General features: G+C 41.5%; 1 protein-coding gene and 1 long non-coding RNA gene across 4 annotated transcripts; both read right to left on the reverse strand.

Moving 5' to 3' along the window:
• Nucleotides 1–28: 28 nt before the first annotated feature.
• Nucleotides 29–19,685, reverse strand: LOC110534089 (lipocalin). 3 transcript variants are annotated; one of them, XM_090186868.1, is made up of 6 exons: nucleotides 19,377–19,558; nucleotides 982–1,121; nucleotides 839–918; nucleotides 639–746; nucleotides 381–482; nucleotides 29–284 (listed from the first exon to the last, which is right to left on the reverse strand). In XM_090186868.1, the coding sequence occupies exons 1-6, from the start codon at nucleotides 19,470–19,472 to the stop codon at nucleotides 265–267; spliced, it is 546 nt and encodes a 181-aa protein (XP_090042994.1). In that variant the 5' UTR covers nucleotides 19,473–19,558; the 3' UTR covers nucleotides 29–264. The 3 variants fall into 3 exon arrangements, with proteins under 3 accessions (XP_090042994.1, XP_036846386.2, XP_036846387.1); XM_036990491.2 differs by lacking the exon at nucleotides 19,377–19,558 and adding an exon at nucleotides 2,061–2,307; XM_036990492.2 differs by lacking the exons at nucleotides 29–284; nucleotides 381–482; nucleotides 639–746; nucleotides 839–918; nucleotides 982–1,121 and adding exons at nucleotides 15,556–18,211; nucleotides 18,327–18,434; nucleotides 18,550–18,657; nucleotides 18,752–19,022 and having other exon boundaries at nucleotides 19,377–19,685.
• On the reverse strand, nucleotides 7,903–8,713 carry LOC118966789 (uncharacterized). The gene is made up of 4 exons (XR_005053686.2): nucleotides 8,608–8,713; nucleotides 8,385–8,456; nucleotides 8,152–8,205; nucleotides 7,903–7,946 (listed from the first exon to the last, which is right to left on the reverse strand). It is a non-coding gene; the product is annotated as an uncharacterized LOC118966789 (long non-coding RNA).
• Nucleotides 19,686–20,250: the final 565 nt, after the last annotated feature.

Genomic DNA, 20,250 nt, shown 5'->3' on the forward strand with positions numbered 1-20,250 from the left:
AGTAGAACGACTGACAAACAGAAAGAAGCACAGGACAGTATTTTATTGGAACCAATCAGGGAAGTGAAAAACTAAGGTTACAAGATTGCCTAACCAGCTACGCTGGGCTTCAGTAGGTAATGCAGATGCATGTTACGGTGTGGTCTGATGGATCACTGCAGCTGAAGATGATTCATGGTTGCCACAGTTTGCCATGGGTCGACCCATCAAGTAGCAATGCCATGCAGAAGGATCAAGGGAGCAAAGTGAAGAAGATGGATGAAATTACGCAGCGGGACACTCATCTGCCGAAAAGAAAAGGCAGTTGATAATAAGTCTGAGACGTTCCACACTTCTATCCAGAAATATTGTCCAACTTCACAAACAGAGATGGGATGTACCATTTTTGGGGAAGATAGCGATGTTTTCGGGCAGAATGCCAGTGTCCAGGGAGAACTGCCTAAACTTCTGCAGCAGGTCAGGGCCCAGGTCTGTCCCACGGGCTGTAGACACAACACATGTAGTGCATGGCACACAAAATATACTGTGAAGGATGCAATATTTTGTCATATAAGATTTCTAACAAATGATGGGGAAAGGAATAGTGAAACAATGAGACTGAGTCATGGGATTTTGCAGAGGAGTGGAAAGGATCGTACCATACAGGTTGGTGAGCACAGCTGAAACACCCTTGGTCTTGGTGTGAATAAGAGCATACTCGTCATACTTAACGTCAACGATACGCATGTCATTTTCATTACTCCAGCCTGGAGGGGACGAGAGGGAAAATAATTGACAATATCACACATATGCCCATTAGTGCACTGTGTGTGTATGTGTTTATAGGTTGTAGACTTACGCTCGCTCTTGTAGATGAATTTCCCCGCAAGTTTTGTCTTCTTGGCCAGGTGGTTCATTCTCCAGCAGGAGCCATCAGCGCTACAGAGACAATACAGTTAATACAGAATCAGCACAATGTCTCTCTCTTTCTCTCTTACTTACTTCCGGCTAGAATATGCAATATCCAGGTCTCCGTCAGCAGTTGGTGTCAGCATGGTGGTGCCCATCTTCATGTCGGCCCTGTGTTTGACGAACCACTGGGCATTAGTGGCAAATCCAATCACGTACCACTTTCCTGCCACCTGCAAAAACCAGCCCCGATTAGATTACATCACCTCCTCATTCCTGTCTGCAGGGGTCACAGAATGTATCAACCTTAAAGAACGGCTTCCTTTGAAAAGCATCAGATCCCTATCAAAACAGCATCTGTGGCATCAATATGAGTCAGAAAGTTATTCTAGAATCAAAATTGACTTCGAAGTGTAAATAGGATAATTATGGAGTTTGGAACATCCATGCGTCACAATGGGTAAAGGAAGGTTGGGTTTTGATTTGAGGATGTCAATTTGCCCACTAACATGGGGTGAACAGCTGCGGTGATTGCGCTCTATCTAATAGCATAGACAGTGAGACAGACCTGCTCAGCAGCTCCGACTGTTCACATAAGACAACAACTCAAGCATTTCTTTGCTTGAGAAATACTGCACTAAACACCTTAGATGTAAAGCTGCACAACTAAAACATCCTTGGCAAAAACGTCAAAATGAATTACAGATTTCTATTTCTATTTAGTTCACTCTGGGGATTTTGAGGAATTGAAATAGGCTACAGTGTCTCATGGGGGACAAACATCAATACCAAATGTGGAATCGGCCAGGAAACACACCTCCAAGACTGAAAATTCAATTTTCTAATGAGCAACAGAAAAACCCACATGCCAATCGGCGTGTTCAGTGGTTCTTTAAATCTATGAGGGCTGATACTGAAATAGCCCTGAATCATTCATGAAGGAACATCTGAATAACTATTGTCTCAATATGAACACCCAACAATGTGTCACTAGAATTCCCACATTTGTCTTCATCCCTTCCATTTGAATCTGGTTTTCATCACAGGTTCCTTTCTGTATTCTTTCTCCTAACGTTTCTTTTTTTCTCCATAATAATCCCTAGTTTGTTCCTCGTCATTTGATTTTCAATGTAACGCTGATTTCTGATCCCTCTCTTCATTCTCTCTCTTACCCCCTGTAGATTGAAGTCTCCTTGGGGCATGACCTCAGCGGTGACAACCAAGGAGCAGAGCAGTGCTCCTAGTGCGCTCAGCAGCATGGTCGTCATGGCTACAGCAGAGCAGGGTCAGTATCAAGAATTATAAAGGACAAAACAGGAGATCTGCTTTTCTTAGCTACCTCTCACTCCTATATATACTGTAGAGCATGGGTTTACTGTAGAGCATACCCCCCCCCCCCCCCCCTCCATACACACACACACAAGCTGCTACCTGCTACCATCTCTATCCCCCGCCTCTTAGACACACACACACAATACCCATGGGTGGAGATGGGGCTTGTTGGGGGTGTGGCTGTGACCTCCCACTCCTAACCTCTATAGAACCCCGGAGGTGGTGAGATCACCGGGTTCAAACAAGAGCAGCATCATGTAATATGTGTAGGCGTGTGTGCATGTGAGTGCATGTGAAATGGGCTGAAAGCTCTTGTATGCAACAGCCCATCAATTTAGAAAATAAAATACCAGCAGCCAAAATAGACGGACAGTGATAAACAAAGCAGTATCTGCCCCTCCAGTGCTTTCTGTGGGCAGGAACTAGTGAATCAAATCTAACTGTCAGCACTTTAGATGGTAAACAGAGCTCCCCCTAACACACAATCCCTGTATCTTTCTTTGTGTGTGTGTGTGTGTGTGTGTGTGTGTGTGTGTGTGTGTGTGTGTGTGTGGTTTAATGTGAACTTTAACTATCGGTGTAAAACCTTGCTTGAGGGTAAAGAGCAAAACCACATGTAATGTTAGTTTCATATAATCTCAGTCAACACAATTTTAAAGGTATAGTCAATTCAAAATACAACTTAACATGATTTTCCACATATATTTTGATTGGTTTATCCCTTTAAATAAAACTGCTTCGGGCAAGTAATCCTTACATAAGTTCTAAAAATCTATTTGCCCGTTGTTAATTTTCTGCTCTTGTTGGAGGCGGTAGACATACTGTGATGGAACAGACACACCTACAGCTCACATATTGTACCTTGCCAGTTGGTACAGGGGTCTTGAAACATATCATTATTCAATCCAATATTGAAATTAATGTATTTAAAAAGATTTGAAAAAACACAAGGGATTTTAGTCTACTGACTGAACAACCATGCATGCAAGTTTTGTTATTACTGTGCTATGTTCTATGGTATAGATCAGGGGTCTGCAACATTTTCTAGCATGAGAGCTACATTTGGGGTGGCAGGTAGCCTAGTGGTTAGAGTGTTGGACTAGTAACCGAAAAGTTGCAAGATCCAATCCCCGAGCTGACATGGTAAAAATCTGTCTTTCTGCCTCTGAACAAGGCAGTTAACCCACTGTTCCTGTTCCTAGGCCGTCATTGAAAATAAGAATTTGTTCTAAACTGACTAGTTAAATAAAGGTAAAAAGAAAACAAGCTACTCATTTTTTTTTTCTAGCTTTACAAATAGGCACATTCTCCTCTCCCCTGCAACTTTCCCAGGTCCTTAGTGTAAGAGAATGTAGTTTGTTAATGTTTTGTCAATATACCTGGTAAAATAATGGTTAATAAAAAAAATCCAAGAGAGCCCTATAAAATCTGTGATTATGTTTTCTCAGTTGTATTTTTCCTGGTTTTAGATTTTGGGGGGTTTTCACTCTCAAAATTACAGTTGTTCATAGAGAAAACAACAAAATCAGATATTCTGAGTCTGTCAGTGCTTCAATCACATTAGAAGACAATTATTTTTTAGGTCTGGAAGAAAACTAACATTTTTATTTAATTGAGCATCTGGCCCTTTAATTGCGCAGTGTTCTTCCTTATGTGCTGGTCTAGGGATGGTTCTGTACTGCTGCTGCTCATTTCATGGCAAAGTTTGCAAATAACAAATAATCGATAAAAATGTACTTACTCATGACATATTTTTGCCAGGTAGGCTAAGCCTACTTTGCAGTTAACATTTAATTGCAAAGTTTTGGGGGAAAGTATATCTGTCAACCCACAGGATTGTAATCACATCAACCGGCTATTATCAAATCAAACTGTATTGGTCACATACACATATCTAGCAGATGTTATTGCGGGTGTAGTGAAATGCTTGTGTTCCTAGCTCCAACAGTGCGGTAGTATCTTAACAATTCACAACAATACAAAAATCTAAAAGTAAAAGAATGGAATTAAGAAATATATAAATATTAGGACGAGAAATGTCGGAGTGGCATTGACTAAAACACAGTTCAATAGAATACAGTATATACATTTGAAGTCTGAAGTTTACATACACTTAGGTTGGCGTCAATTAAAACTTTTAAAACGTTTTTCAACCACTCCACAAATTTCTTGTTAACAAACTATAGTTTTGGCAAGTCGGTTAGGACATCTACTTTGTACATGACACAAGTCATTTTTCCAACAATTGTTTACAGACAGATTAATTCACTGTATCACAATTCCAGTGGCTCAGAAGTTTACATACACTAAGTTGACTGTGCCTTTTAAACAGTTTGGAAATTTCCAGAAAATAATGTCATGGCTTTAGAAGCTTCTGATTGACTCAAATGATGTCATTTAGCCTATGTGAGGTGTCAATGCAGATGTATTTCAAGGCCTACCTTGACCTGGCCGTCCCTCTAAACTTTCAGCTCATACAAGGAGAAGACTGATCAGAGATGCAGCCAAGAGGCCCATGATCACTCTGGATGAACTGCAGAGATCTACAGCTGAGGTGGGAGACTCTGTCCATAGGACAACAATCAGTCGTATATTGCACAAATCTGGCCTTTATGGAAGAGTGGCAAGAAGAAAGCCATTTCTTAAAGATATCCATAAAAAGTGTTGTTTAAAGTTTGCCACAAGCCACCTGGGAGACACACCAAACATGTGGAAGAAGGTGCTCTGGTCAGATGAAACCAAAATTGAACTTTTTGGCAACAATGCAAAACGTTATGTTTGGCGTAAAAGCAACACAGCTGAACACACCATCCCCACTGTCAAACATGGTGGTGGCAGCATCATGGTTTGGGCTGCTTTTCTTCAGCAGGGACAGGGAAGATGGTTAAAATTGATGGGAAGATGGATGGAGCCAAATACAGGAGCATTCTGGAAGAAAACCTGATGGAGTCTGCAAAAGACCTGAGACTGGGACGGAGATTTGTCTTCCAACAAGACAATGATCCAAAACATAAAGCAAAATCTACAATGGAAAGGTTCAAAAATGAACATATCCAGGTGTTAGAATGGCCAAGTCAAAGTCCAGACCTGAATCCAATCGAGAATCTGTGGAAAGAACTGAAAACTGCTGTTCACAAATGCTCTCCATCCAACCTCACTGAGCTCGAGCTGTTTTGCAAGGAGGAATGGGAAAAAATGTCAGTCTCTCGATGTGCAAAACTGATAGAGACATACCCCAAGCGACTTACAGCTGTAATCGCAGCAAAAGGTGGCGCTACAAAGTATTAACTTAAGGGGGCTGAATAATTTTGCACGCCCAATTTTTCAGTTTTTGATTTGTTAAAAAAGTTTGAAATATCCAATAAATGTCGTTCCACTTCATGATTGTGTCCCACTTGTTGTTGATTCTTCACAAAAAAATACAGTTTTATATCTTTATGTTTGAAGCCTGAAATGTGGCAAAAGGTCGCCAAGTTCAAGGGGGCCGAATACTTTCGCAAGGCACTGTACCACGTTCATCTGTACAAACAATAGTACGCAAGTATAAACACCATGGGACCACGCAGCCATCATACCGCTCATGAAGGAGATGTGTTCTGTCTCCTAGAGAAGAATGTACTATGGTGCGAAAAGTGCAAATCAATCCCAGAACAACAGCAAAGGACCTTGTGAAGATGCTGGAGGAAATAGGCACAAAAAGATCTATATCCACAGTAAAACGAGTCCTATATCGACATAACCTGAAAGGTCGCTCAGCAAGGAAGAAGCCACTGCTCCAAAACTGCCATAAAAAAGCCAGACTAGGGTTTGCAACTGCACAAGGGGATGAAGATCGTACTTTTTGGAGAAATATCCTCTGGTCTGATGAAACAAAAACAGAACTGTTTGGCCATAATGACCATCGTTATGTTTGGAAGAAAAGGGGGGAGACTTGCAAGCCGAAGAACACCATCCAAACCGTGAAGCACGGGGGTGGCAGCATCATGTTGTGGTGGTGCTTTGCTGCAGGAGGGAATGGTTCACTTCACAAAATAGATGGCATCATGAGGGAGGGAAATGATGTGGATATATTGAAGCAACATCTCAAGACATCAGTCAGGAAGTGGAAGCTTGGTCGCAAATGGGTCTTCCAAATGGACAATGGCCCCAAGCATACTTCCAAAGTTGTGGCAAAATGGCTTAAGGACAACAAAGTCAAGGTATTGGAGTGGCCATCACAAAGCCCTGACGTCAATCCCATAGAAAATGTGTGGGCAGAACTGAAAAAGCGTGTGCGAGCAAGGAGGCCTACAAACCTGACTCAGTTACACCAGCGCTGTCAGGAGGAATGTGCCAAAATTCACCCGACTTATTGTAGGAAGCTTGTGGAAGGCTACTCGAAACGTTTTACCCAAGTTAAACAATTTAAAGGTAATGCTACCAAATAATGCTACTAAAATAAAGTGGTGATCCTAACAGACCTAAGTAAGAGGATCAGATGTCAGGAATTGTGAAAAACTGAGTTTAAATGTATTTGGCTAAGGTGTATGTAAACTTCCGACTTCAACTGTACATATGAGATGAGTAAAGCACTATGTAAACACTATTAAAGTGGCTAGCGTTCCAATATTAAAGTGGCTAGTGATTCCATGTCTATGTATTTAGGGCGGCAGCCTCTAACGTACAGGGTTGAGTAACCGGGGGGGTAGCCGGCTAGTGATGGCTATTTAACAGTCTGATGGCCTTGAGAAGCTGTTTTTCAGTCTCTCGGTCCCAGCTTTGATGCACCTGTACTGACCTCTCCTTCTGGATGATAGCGGGGTGAACAGGCCGTGGCTCGGGTGGTTGATGTCCTTGATGATCTTTTTGGCCTTCCTTTGACATCAGGTGCTGTAGGTGTCCTGGAGGGCAGGCACTGTGCCCCCGGTGATGTGTTTGGCAGACTGCACCCTGCAGTACCAGGCAGTGATACAGTTGGATGGGGAGCGTCGCTGCACAGCTATTTTCAGGTCTCTCCAGAGATGTTCAATCGGATTCAAGTCCAGGCTCTGGCTGTTCCACTCAGGGTCATTCAGAGACTTGTCCCGAAGCCACTCCTGCGTTGTCTTGGCTGTGTGCTTAGGGTCGTTGTCGTGTTGGAAGATGAACTTCGCCCCAGTTTGAGGTCCTGAGCGCTCTGCAGATTTTCATCAAGAATCCCTGTACTTTGCTCCGTTCATCTTTCCTTCGATCCTCTTTGTCTCCCAGTCCTTACCGCTGAAAAACATCCCCACAGCATGATGCTGCCACCACCATGCTTCACCGTAGGGATGGTGCCAGGTTTCCTCCAGACGTGACTCTTAGCATTCAGGCCAAAGTGTTCAATCTTCGTTTCATCAGACCAGAGAATCTTGTTTCTCAACGTCTGCATCTTTTGGCAAACTCCAAGCAGGCTGTCATGTGCCTTTTCCTGAGGAGTGGCTTCCGTCTGGCCACCCTACCATATAGGCCTGATTGGTGGAGTGATGCAGAGATGGTTGTCCTTCTGGAAGGTTCTCCCATCTTCACAGAGGAACACTGAAACTCCGTCAGAGTGACCATCGGGTTCTTGGTCACCTTCCTGACCAAGGACCTTCTCCCCCGATTTCTCAGTTTGGCTGGGCAGCCAGCTCTAAATCAAATCAAAAAGAAATTGTCACATACACGTGTTTATCAGTTCATTTTTCAGTTCAAATGTTCATTTACAATGGCGTCCTCTGTTACTTTAGCTAAATAAGAAAAAGTAAAACATTTTTGTTTAATCCTAGAATTGAAGTGGCCTAGAAGCTGGAATAGTACAGACTAAATATGAATGAGTGTGTAATAGATGTGTGGAGTCTTCAATGAGTCTTTAATGATTGGTTAGGGAAATATGAACTCATCCTGTTGATCGCTGGTTTGGGCACGGAAGCAAATATTATGTGTTGTACTTACCCAGATCTTTGGATCTAGTTTTCCATTTCAAAGTATTTACAATTCGATTAGGGTCTGCAACAGACACAGCCAACCACCTCGTGAACGAATGGCCACAACACTTACAGTATTAAACACTTAAAGTTACAATCGCCACACAGTGTCACATGCAAGGAATCACCCAGAAAAGACATTGGTGGAGAGGAGAGAAACAGAGAGGAAGAGGACAAGTAAAATTATAACATATGACTCACCCAGGGCCTCTTGAATCTTCTTCACTCCTCTGGGTAATGAGATCCTATTTTTCTTGGTTTTGCGTTTTCCATCTAAAAATATAAAACAGGGAGGTCCGGTCAACTGAGTCAGTCACTCAAGGTTCTCCTGTAGCCTACCCTGTAACACTGTTATCATAATCACATAATCACATGACTATGTCCCGTATGTCGTGCTGCATGTAGTGAGTTATGTCATACTCACCAGATTCAGTCAGCAATAGACACACCACCACAAGCACCACGATCAGCAATGACTTCATCCTAGTGCTGTGATACTTTGCATACCTCCCGTCTTATTCTGGTGACTTTATGCCAGTTCGGTTCCTTTTCTTCTCCGAACAACCTCTACTTTAATGTTTTGTTTGTTTGTATTCCACCTTTATTTAACTAGGCAAATCAAAACCAATTCTTATTTACAATGACAGCATACCCCGGTCAAACCCGGATGACGATGGGGCATTGTGCGCTGCCCTATGGGACTCCCAATCACGGCCGGATGTGATACAGCCTGGAATCGAACCAGGGACTGTAGTGACGCCTCTCACACTGAGATGCAGAGCCTTAGACTGCTGTGCCACTCGGGGGCCCCTCATCAATTCCCCTCATCAAACCCCCCAAGACGGAAGGATAATTACCAGTTTTCAGCTTTGTGTGTGTTTTGGTGAAATATGGTAATCACAGGTAAAAGCAGCCATCAGCCAATCATATGCTGTCATTACAGGTTGTAATCACCTCTTACAATGGGTGGGGTCCTCCTTTGGGTTGCATTACAGCAGACACCCAATTGAGGGAAAATGTTTTCTGTAAAAAGAAAAGGAAGACTGCACACCACAATTGACTCTCCCCTTTCCTGTTGCCAGAATTATATTTTGATGTCCAGAACCAACTCAAAGTCTGTTTCGATCTTAAATGCAGAAAATGTTTCAAACAGTAGACCTATAGGAGGTACAACCTGAGGCTTCTTTGATGAAGGAAAACTGTACCACTATAGTGTCAGAAATCAAGCCTCTTCCCCCAGATGTGCCGGTTTTAAAAGGAGACTATCCCGATTTGAGGCCTCGATTGGAAGACTGCACTGTACTCAACTGACAGAATCTCTACCTGATATGTGGTACCATAAAATCATAAGAAATGTCAGTCACTACTAGGGATTACGCAATAGGTGTACAGTAATTGATGTGATAGAGATGGGGGAAATGTCATCACCTACAAATATGCAAATTGAAATTGTATAACAAGCACCCACATACGCACTTCACAGATTTTTTGTAATAGATTCTTTAAAGGTTTTACAAAAAGTGAAGTCAGCTGTCAAATGTTTATTTACATTGTATTGTACCAAAATACATTTAGTCAAAGGTGAAAACGGATTTTAGTACAAAGACAGATATTTACCAATGGAAGTATAAAATACAGTATAGTACAATACAGGTGAGCATAAAATGGGTACACATGATCCAGAGCAGGCATGGAGGCTGTTGGTTGGATTATGGGGGTGGCATCATCTGCAGGGAGTTACAGGTATTCAGAAGAAACCAATAGGGTCATTGTGAGTTTTTGGAGTCTGTACTCTATGCAGCTCCAGTTTCCCGCCAGCGTGGGGTAGTGTTTTATGGACGCGCAGGTGCATAAATTCATCTCCACCAACATAAGAGAGGGAAGGACTAGGGCCTGATGAGTGATGCATAGGTGATAGAGAGACATTACTCTCAAGACTCTTATGTACTGAGTAAAGATCCATTTGTTTAGTGTTTACAAAGCTCTTCATGTTTACACCCTATACATTTTTAACACAGCCCAATGCTTTGAAAGCCATACAGGGGGTTGTGAGGGTGTGGCAGGGAGTCACAGCTCTCACAGATCTTGAAGACAAAATCATGACTCAATGTATTGCAGGGGTCTCCAACATGTTGATCTCGAGCTACCAGTAGCTCGCAGACCACTTATGAGTAGCTGGCCAAACAATTCTGAAAGTACTTGCAATTTTCAAGTGTTCCACCCAGGGGCTGGCGCCAGAATGTATCAATTGAACAGGCCTTTGATTTCCATAGGCGGCACGTTTTTTTCACGGATCTCCAATGTGTGCACGCACAATTCTTGGAACTGGTGTAATAGTAAAGGCAGCTTCTCAAGCTTACAATTTATCCTACCAGTTATGATTATTTTATATGCGCATTTTCGTAGAACAGTTTAATTTCAATATTAAAGTTTTAGTTTCTCAAAATCATTGGGGGGTCGGCTGCAGATGGCTATATCGGTCCGCTAATACAGGACTATTAAAGCCCCAGTGCACTACTTTTGTGAAAAATTATATGTATTGTATTGTATTCTTTTACTTTATATGGGATCATCAGATCAGGATACTTTGCTCTGTCATAGCGAGGCTTGGTGAAGATCAAGGCCGGGAGTGTTGGAAATATAAAAAAATGTAATATTTAAAAAAAAGATTTTGTTGACTTGTTTGAGATTAAGAACAATTGACTGAGAAGCTCATCTTATTAGTGGTGTACGTGATGAGTTAAGACAATCAGACAATGCCAAATGGGAAAGTCATGCTCCCGGTTCAAGTATTTTGAATGATTTTATTTAGACGGGAGTTATTATATAATAATAAATCAATTACTTTAGGGCAATCCAGCATCCTAACAGTGCACTGTGCACCCGCCAACCCTTTCCAGTTCGCAAGAGGCTGAAACCAGATATCTGTATATAATGACGAGATGCTCATGTCTCTGCCCTAACAATGGTACTCTTTGTCCCAAAGGCAGGAAGGCAGGCGACAAGCTTAAGCCTGTATATTATTCCCATAGAAAGGCATTGGGCTTACTCTGTGCTTCGCCTCTTCCTCTCTGAAATTAGGCTATATATCACTGGAGAAAGCGACATAAATGTGTATATATAAATATTATTTTTTTATCCAGTCGGATAAACACTCCAAACAGCCGACCCGACTGCACGGAGGCGTCCGCATGGTCCTAAAGCACACCGTTGCCTCGTTTTGTATCACATTCCAATGATAAAACTGGGGGGGACAAACGTGCTATTTCAATATGTCCCCCCCCCCCCCCCCCATCTCTGGTGAAAGTTACACCCCTGCATGCCATAATCTTTAGTCTTTCTGTCTGAACGCATCACGTCAAATAAATTATCAATATTTAAATAATTTATTTGGACAGGCAAGGAGGTATGGTAGGGTGGGCCTGGACCCCTAAGGCCAGCCCATAGTGCTGGCCCTGGTTCCACCGTAAACTGTCATGATCAAATCTCTCAAGTATCAGACACTGCAAGCTTCCAGCTCTAACCAAATTAAGAAATATTGATATTATCCCACCCCTGGTTAGCCACTATTGGCTTAAAAATCCAAACCTAACACAATATGTGCCAATTAATTTCCAACAATATTGCCCATTTCTGTCTGTGTGTTGCGGCCATTTGTCTATTACTCAGTGCATAGCCAGTGTACTGATGGGTCATTCGCGAATGAACGGCTCTTTTTGAATGGCTTTTTTTGGTGAACGTCGGGAACCAAATCGCATATGTGAAAGAGTCGTTAATTTGGTTACCTGATTTGCATACTTTTCCTATTACTTTTTGAGCTCCAGACATCGATTATCAGCAGATAAATTATAAAAACATCCTCTGAAGATGGCAATTCCTCAGTGCAGGAACAATATAGTGAGGAGAGAGCCTAATTCAGTGTTAATATTTTTTTGCAGAACATATAACAATTTGGTCAGGTAAAGATGTATTTGAACTCACATTTCACGATCTGACATCATGGTAGACAACATTTTAGGCTTTAAATTCAAGATTTTTGTATGGTTTTGGTACATTTCTAAGCATTACTGAGCGATCAGCAGTTTGGGAGGCAAATTAACAGCTCTTTTCAGTGAACAGAGTGAACAGTGAACACCTCTACGCAGACGACACCATTCTGTATACTTCTGGCCCTTCTTTGGACACTGTGTTAACAAACCTCCAGACGAGCTTCAATGTCATACAACACTCCTTCCGTGGCCTCCAACTGCTCTTAAATGCTACTAAAACTAAATGCATGCACTTCAACCGATCGCTGCCCGCACCCGACCGCCCGACTAGCATCACTACTCTGGACGGTTCTGACCTAGAATATGTGGACAACTACAAATACCTAGCTGTCTGGTTAGACTGTAAACTCTCCTTCTAGACTCACATTAAGCATCTCCAATCCCAAATTAAATCTATAATCGGTTTCCTATTTCGCAACAAAGACTCCTTCACTCATGCTGCTAAACATACCCTCATAAAACTGACTATCCTACCGACCCTTGACTTCAGCGATGTAATTTACAAAACAGCCTCCAACACTCTACTTAGCAAATCACAGTGCCATCCATTGTGTCACCAAAGCCCCATACACTACCCACCACTGCGACCTGTATGCTCTCGTTGGCTGGCCCTCGCTTCATATTCATCGCCAATCCCACTGGCTCCAGGTCATCTATAAGTCTTTGCTAGGTAAAGTCCCACCTTATCTCAGCTCACTGGTCACCATAGCAACACCCACCCATAGCACAAGCTCCAGGAGGTATATTTCACTGGTCATCCTCAAAGACAACTCCTACTTTGGCCGCCTTTCCTTCCAGTTCTCTGCTGCCAATGACTGGAACGAATTGCAAAAATCACTGAAGCTGGAGACTTATATCTTCCTCACTAACTTTAAGCATCAGCTGTCAGAGCAGCTTACCGATCACTGCACCTGTACACAGCCCATCTGTAAATAGCCCACCCAACTACCTCATCCCCATATTGTTGTTTATTTTTGCTCTTTTGCACCCCAGTATCTCTACTTGCACATCATAATCTGCACATCTATCACTCCAGTGTTAATGCTAAATTGTAATTATTTCGCCACTATGGCCTATTTATTGCCTTACCTCCCTAATCTTACTACATTTGCACACACTGTATATAGATTTTTTTTTCTATTGTGTTATTGACTGTACGTTTGTTTATCCCATGTGTAACTGTTGTTGTTTTTGTCGCACTGCTTTGCTTTATCTTGGTCAGGTCGCAGTTGTAAATGAGAACTTGTTCTCAACTGGCCTACCTGGTTAAATAAAGGTTAAATAAAATTAAAATAATTAGTAGCCGGTTGATGTGATAACCATTGTGGGTTGACAGAAAAACTTTCCCCAAACCCTTCTCAATTAAATGTTAACTGCAAAGTAGGCTTACCTGGCAGACATACAGTGGGGCAAAAAAGTATTTAGTCTGCCACCAATTGTGCAAGTTCTCCCACTTAAAAAGATGAGAGAGGCATGTAATTTTCATCATAGGTACACTTCAACTATGACAGACAAAATGAGAAAAGAAATCCAGAAAATCACATTGTAGGATTTTTAATGAATTTATTTGCAAATTATGGTGGAAAATAAGTATTTGGTCACCTACAAACAAGCAAGATTTCTGGCTCTCACAGACCTGTAACTTCTTCTTTAAGAGGCTCCTCTGTCCTCCACTCGTTACCTGTATTAATGGCACCTGTTTGAAATTGTTATCAGTATAAAAGACACCTGTCCACAACCTCAAACAGTCACACTCCAAACTCCACTATGGCCAAGACCAAAGAGCTGTCAAAGGACACCAGAAACAAAATTGTAGACCTGCACCAGGCTGGGAAGACTGAATCTGCAATAGGTAAGCAGCTTGGTTTGAAGAAATAAACTGTGGGAGCAATTATTAGGAAATGGAAGACATACAAGACCACTGATAATCTCCCTCGATCTGGGGCTCCACGCAAGATCTTACCCCGTGGGGTCAAAATGATCACAAGAACGGTGAGCAAAAATCCCAGAACCACACGGGGGGACCTAGTGAATGACCTGCAGAGAGCTGGGACCAAAGTAAAAAATAAAACCAAAATAAAACTCAACTCGTCGTGTTTGGAGGACAAAGAATGCTGAGTTGCATCCAAAGAACACCATACCTACTGTGAAGCATGGGAGTGGAAACATCATGCTTTGGGGCTGTTTTTCTGCAAAGGGACCAGGATGACTGATCCGTGTAAAGGAAAGAATGAATGGGGCCATGTATCGTGAGATTTTGAGTGAAAACTTCCTTCCATCAGCAAGGGCATTGAAGATGAATCGTGGCTGGGTCTTTCAGCATGACAATGATCCCAAACACACCGCCCGGGCAACGAAGGAGTGGCTTCGTAAGAAGCATTTCAAGGTCCTGGAGTGGCCTAGCCAGTCTCCAGATCTCAACCCCATAGAAAATCTTTGGAGGGAGTTGAAAGTCTGTGTTGCCCAGCAACAGCCCCAAAACATCACTGCTCTAGAGGAGATCTGCATGGAGGAATGGGCCAAAATACCAGCAACAGTGTGTGAAAACCTTGTGAAGACTTACAGAAAACGTTTGACCTCTGTCATTGCCAACAAAGGGTACATAACAAAGTATTGAGATAAACTTTTGTTATTGACCAAATACTTATTTTCCACCATAATTTGCAAATTAATTCATAAAAAGTCCTACAATGTGATTTTCTGGATTTTTTTCCTCATTTTGTCTGTCATAGTTGAAGTGTACCTATGATGAAAATTACAGGCCTCTCTCATCTTTTTAAGTGGGAGAACTTGCACAATTGGTGGCTGACTATAATACTTTTTTGCCCCACTGTATATCATGAGTAAGTATATCATTTGTTTTGATTATTTGTTAATTGGAAACCTTGCCATTAAATTAGCATCAGCAGTACAGAACCATTGCTAGACCTGCATATGAGACAGCTCACTGGATAAGCAATTAAAGGGCAAGATGCACAATCAAAAAATAAGATGTGTTCGTTTTCTTCCAGACCTAAAAAAAATGGTATTCTGATGTGATTTAATCATTGACATCAACTCAGAACATTCAATTTAGTTGTTTCTCTGTGAACAAATATAATTTTGAGAGTGAAAACCCTCAACAAATCTGAAACCAGGAAGAATAAAACTGAAGTAAAAAAATCACAGATTTTATAGGGCCCACCTTCGTTTTTTATTAACCATTATTTTACCTGGTATATTGATCAGTAAACATAGTGTACTACTTTATCTTGTACACTTAAGGACCCAGGGGAGAGGAGAAGAATGTGCATATTTGAAAGCTAAAAAAATGCTAGAAAAGGTTGGAGACCCATGATAGTGGAACCGCGAGACATTTATTTTTGCAAAACATAGGCTAGAAATAATACAATCATTTTTTTATACAAGAAGAGTGAAGAAGTTGGTCTCCACCACAACTTGTGTTTTGAATGTTTTGACAGTGAAAACATCAAACTTCTTTCCAGAATGTGGCTTCATCTGGAAACACTTAAAAGACAATCAGGCAATGACTTAGTTGTTCCAGCAGCATTCCAAATTTACTCCATATAGCCTATGCACATGCACACCTATAGGTTTGACATTTGTTATTTACCCACAAATGGAATAACATGGTTGAGGTAATTATTGTGTGTCATCTTTGTTGAAAGAATACATTTGTTATTTACCCACAAATTGAATAACATGGTTGAGGTAATTATTGTGTCATCTTTGTTGAAAGATGAGCATATTCAGTTGGACAGCTAGACTAAGCAGGCGAAATTAAGGAATTATGCTCACTTTACAGCAGATTTGGTGCACTTCGGGAGTGGCATCCTTCACGTTCGTGGCTAGAATGGATCCAGTTTATGTCAACAGTTGATTTTTGTTGCATTTTAGCTAAGCCTAACTCTTTTCCTAACCTTAACCTAATTATTCTAACCTGCTACGTGAATTATCCTAACCTGCTGTTTAAATTTTCCTAACCGGCTACTAAACGTCAAACCTGAATTTAAATGGACAAAAGCTGGATCCCGTCTAGCCATGGCCTTCACCTCGGAGGCACCGCTACACATCATCATGATTAGTTGAAGTAGGAAAGTTAGTTACAGCTGAAAAACCTACAAAATATTTGACAAATGAATTTTTACTTTGTTGTTTATATTGTCACGATCACATGACTTGAGTCATGCTTTTTGCAAGGTACCATTCTATTTATGAAGTGGATAAACTGCCGCTGCATAAATATACAAGCTTTTGTATTCACACAATGCAATGGACATTCAACTGCTGAGAAAACGCAGGTCCTCTGAGCAGAGTGGTCGTCCATTCTAACTAAGCAATAAGGCCGGAGGAGGTGTGGTATATGCCCGATAGGGCTGTTCTTACGCAAGACGCAACGCAGAGTGCCTGGACACAGCCTTTATCCGTGGAATATTGGCCAAATATTACAAACCCTCGAAGAACCCTATTGCTATTATAAACTGGTTACCAACGTAATTAGAGCAGTAAAACTAAATGTTTTGTCATACCCGGTGGTATACGTTCTGATATGCCAGAATTCAGGGCTCAAACCACCCAGTTCATAATAGCACTTATAAGATATATCTTGTATTCGTGGATTCATTTACCCCATATATTTTTGAAGGTTTTTGATTACGGAAAATACAAATAAAATGGTACATATTCATGAAAGACAAAAGGTAGAAAGAAGCAAATGAATCTACAAATACGAATATAATTTTACATATATCGTTAATGACCACGTTTTCATGAAGCCCACTCAAAAACAATAGAGGGTTTGAACAAGGAAGTAGGCGGGACTTTCATAGCATCTTGCGCTTACTGGTGTCTGACCCCAGATCTTTATATCGTTGTTGTTTTGAGGAGAATTGTCTGTCTGGCCATGGACAATGCCTGGAGAAGGAGTTGACTGCATCATAGCAAATAGCCATGTCCATTGTAAAAGCTGCGGCTTCAGAGAGGTTTCTTTTAGTTGATTCACTTCTTTACACAAAATGAGAAACTAGATGTGGTTGTTTTTCCCCATGGGGGTGGGGGGAATCTAACAGGTAAGCAGTATCATTTAGAACCAACCCCTAAACCCATCTTCATACAGATTATTTAACCCCTAATAAGCTTTATTATCAGGCCCCTGAAATAGGATGTAGCGCCAGCAAGGCCTTCAGAGTTAGATTGCACTAGATCTGGTACCACAGACTCATGACCACAACATACTTCCTTTACCCAAACACACATCGACTTATGCCAGTGGCCAGGGAGAGGCATTAGTCCCCTGAGGAGAAATACAACTTGTAAAGACTGGTGGTATATTTGTACTCGCTTCGACAGTTCCTTCCCCTGTGGTCATTTTTGTTTTTATATTTATTTCATCATCATGAACTTTGTTGTATAATTCAGTGTAACTAGAATTCTATAGGAGGTAAATTATTGTTTTGTACACATTTGTAAATAAAGTGTGTAGATGTAAACCCTTAACAAACAAAAGGAGGAATCAGAGCTGTGTTATGGATGTACTGGCAAGAAGTAGGATAACATTTTCAATAGAATGATGGTGCACCAAGGTTACTTTTAGAGCTGGGTTTACATTACATTTGATCAACACAGACTTCTAAAGCAGCTAACGTTACATCTTAGGATCAGAGGTATTAAATACCCAACATATTCTAGTCATCCGACGAGTAGAACGACTGACAAACAGAAAAAACAACGAGACAATATTTCATTGGAGCAAGTCAGAGAAGTGAAAAACTAACAGAGTTTACAGCTACGCTGGGATGAACTTGCATCTGAGTTGCCTAGTGAAGGCGGAGTCTGATGGGCCAACGGAGCTAAAGGTGGTTCATGGTTGCCACAGTTGCCATGGGTCTACCGGCCGAGTAGCAATGCCATGCAGACTGATCAAGGGAGCACGTTTAGAAAGTAAAAAACATGGATGAAATTTCACAGCAGGACACTCATCTGCAGAAAGAGAGAAATAAGGTTGATAACTATGTCTGAAACATTCCACACTTCTATCAAGAAATATTGTGCAACATAACATACTTCACAAATGGGTTGTACAGATGAGCTGTACCGTTTTTGGGGGGAGGATAGCCAGTGTCCAGGGAGAACTGCCTAAACTTCTGCAGCAGGCTAGGGCTCAGGTCTGTCCCACGGTACAATACATGGCACACTAAATATACTGTGAAGGATACAATATTTTGTAATATAAGATTTCTAACAAATGATGGGGAAAGGAATACTAAAACAATGAGACTGAGTCATGGGATTTTGCAGAGGAGTGGAAAGGATCGTACCATACAGGTTGGTGAGCACAGCTGAAACACCCTTGGTCTTGGTGTGAATAAGAGCATACTCGTCATACTTAACGTCAACGACACGCATGTCATTTTCATTACTCCAGCCTGGAGGGGACGAGAGGGAGTTGAATTGACAATATCACACATATGCCCATTAGTGCACTGTGTGTGTGTATGTGTTAATAGGTTGTAGACTTACGCTCGCTCTTGTAGATTAATTTCCCCAAAAGGTTTGTCTTCTTGGCCAGGTGGTTCATTCTCCAGCAGGAGCCATCAGCGCTACAGAGACAATACAGTTAATACAGAATCAGCACAATGTCTCACGCTCTCTCTCTTACTTCCGGCTAGGATATGTCATTTCCTGGTCTCCGTCAGCAGTTGGTGTCAGCACGGCGTTGCCCATCTTCATGCTGGCCTTGTGGTTGATGGGCATTAGTGGCAAATCCAATCACATACCACTTTCCTGCCACCTGCAGAAAACAGCCCTGATTAAATTGCATCACCTCCTTATTCCTGTCTGCAGGAGTCACAGAAAGTTGAAACCTTAAATCTGTGAGAGCTGATACTGAAATATTCCTGAATCATTCATGAAGGAACATCTGAATAACTATTGTCTCAATATGAACACCCAACAATGTGTCACTAGAATTCCCACATTTGTCTTCATCCCTTCCATTTGAATCTGGTTTTCATCAGAGGTTCCTTTCTGTATTCTTTCTCCTAACGTTTCTTTTTTTCTCCATAATAATCCCTAGTTTGTTCCTCGTCATTTGATTTTCAATGTAACGCTGATTTCTGATCCCTCTCTTCATTCACTCTCTTACCCCCTGTAGATTGAAGTCTCCTTGGGGCATGACCTCAGCGGTGATAACCAAGGAGCAGAGCAGTGCTCCTAGTGCGCTCAGCAGCATGGTCGTCATGGCTACAGCAGAGCAGGGTCAGTATCAAGAATTATAAAGGACAAAACAGGAGATCTACTTTTCTTAGCTACCTCTCACTCCTATATATACTGTAGAGCATGAGTTTACATAAACACCCCCCCCCCCCATACACACAAGCTGCTACTTGCTACCATATCTATCCCCCGCCCCTTACACACACACACACACACACACACACACACACACACACTAGTTATACAGTACCTATGGAGATGGGGCTTATGGGGTCACTCCTCCCTCTGTAGAACACTGGAAGTGAACTTATCCACAAAAAGGGACATCATGAACTGAATTTTGAGATGATGAGAGCATTCTTCAAAATGCAAGTGCATAATACACATTTAATCTCAAATAAATTGAGATAACATTAGAAAACATACAATGAATTGTCTTGGTGATTGTCTGCATGCTATGAGTGTGTACAGTACCAGTCAAAAGTTTGGACACATCTACTCATTCAAGGGTTTTTCTTTATTTTTACTATTTTCTACATTGTAGAACAATAGGGAAGACATCAAAACAATGAAATAACACATATAGAATCATGTAGTAACCAAACAAGTGTTAAACAAATCAAAATATATGTTATATTTTAGATTCTTCAAAGTAGCCACCATTTGCCTTGATGAAAGCTTTGCACACTCTTGGCATTCTTTCAACTAGCTTTACCTGGAATGCTTTTCCAACTGTTTTGAAGGAGTTCCCACATATGCTGAGCATTTATTGGCTGCTTTTCCTTCAATCTGCGGTCCAACTC

The sequence above is a fragment of the Oncorhynchus mykiss genome, chromosome 10 (assembly GCF_057628025.1).
Source record: "Oncorhynchus mykiss isolate SJ-2025 chromosome 10, ASM5762802v1, whole genome shotgun sequence".
NCBI classification, from domain to species: Eukaryota; Metazoa; Chordata; class Actinopteri; order Salmoniformes; family Salmonidae; genus Oncorhynchus; species Oncorhynchus mykiss.

Bases quoted from the DNA above. Each gene is read 5' to 3' on its own strand.
- LOC110534089 (XM_090186868.1), bottom strand. From the start codon at position 19,472: ATGACGACCATGCTGCTGAGCGCACTAGGAGCACTGCTCTGCTCCTTG. The intron at 1,122-19,376 runs GTAAGAGAGTGA...TGGTTTTTGCAG, and splicing joins GAGACTTCAATCTACAGGGG to GTGGCAGGAAAGTGGTACGT. The intron at 919-981 runs GTAAGTAAGAGA...TTGTCTCTGTAG, and splicing joins ATTGCATATTCTAGCCGGAA to CGCTGATGGCTCCTGCTGGA.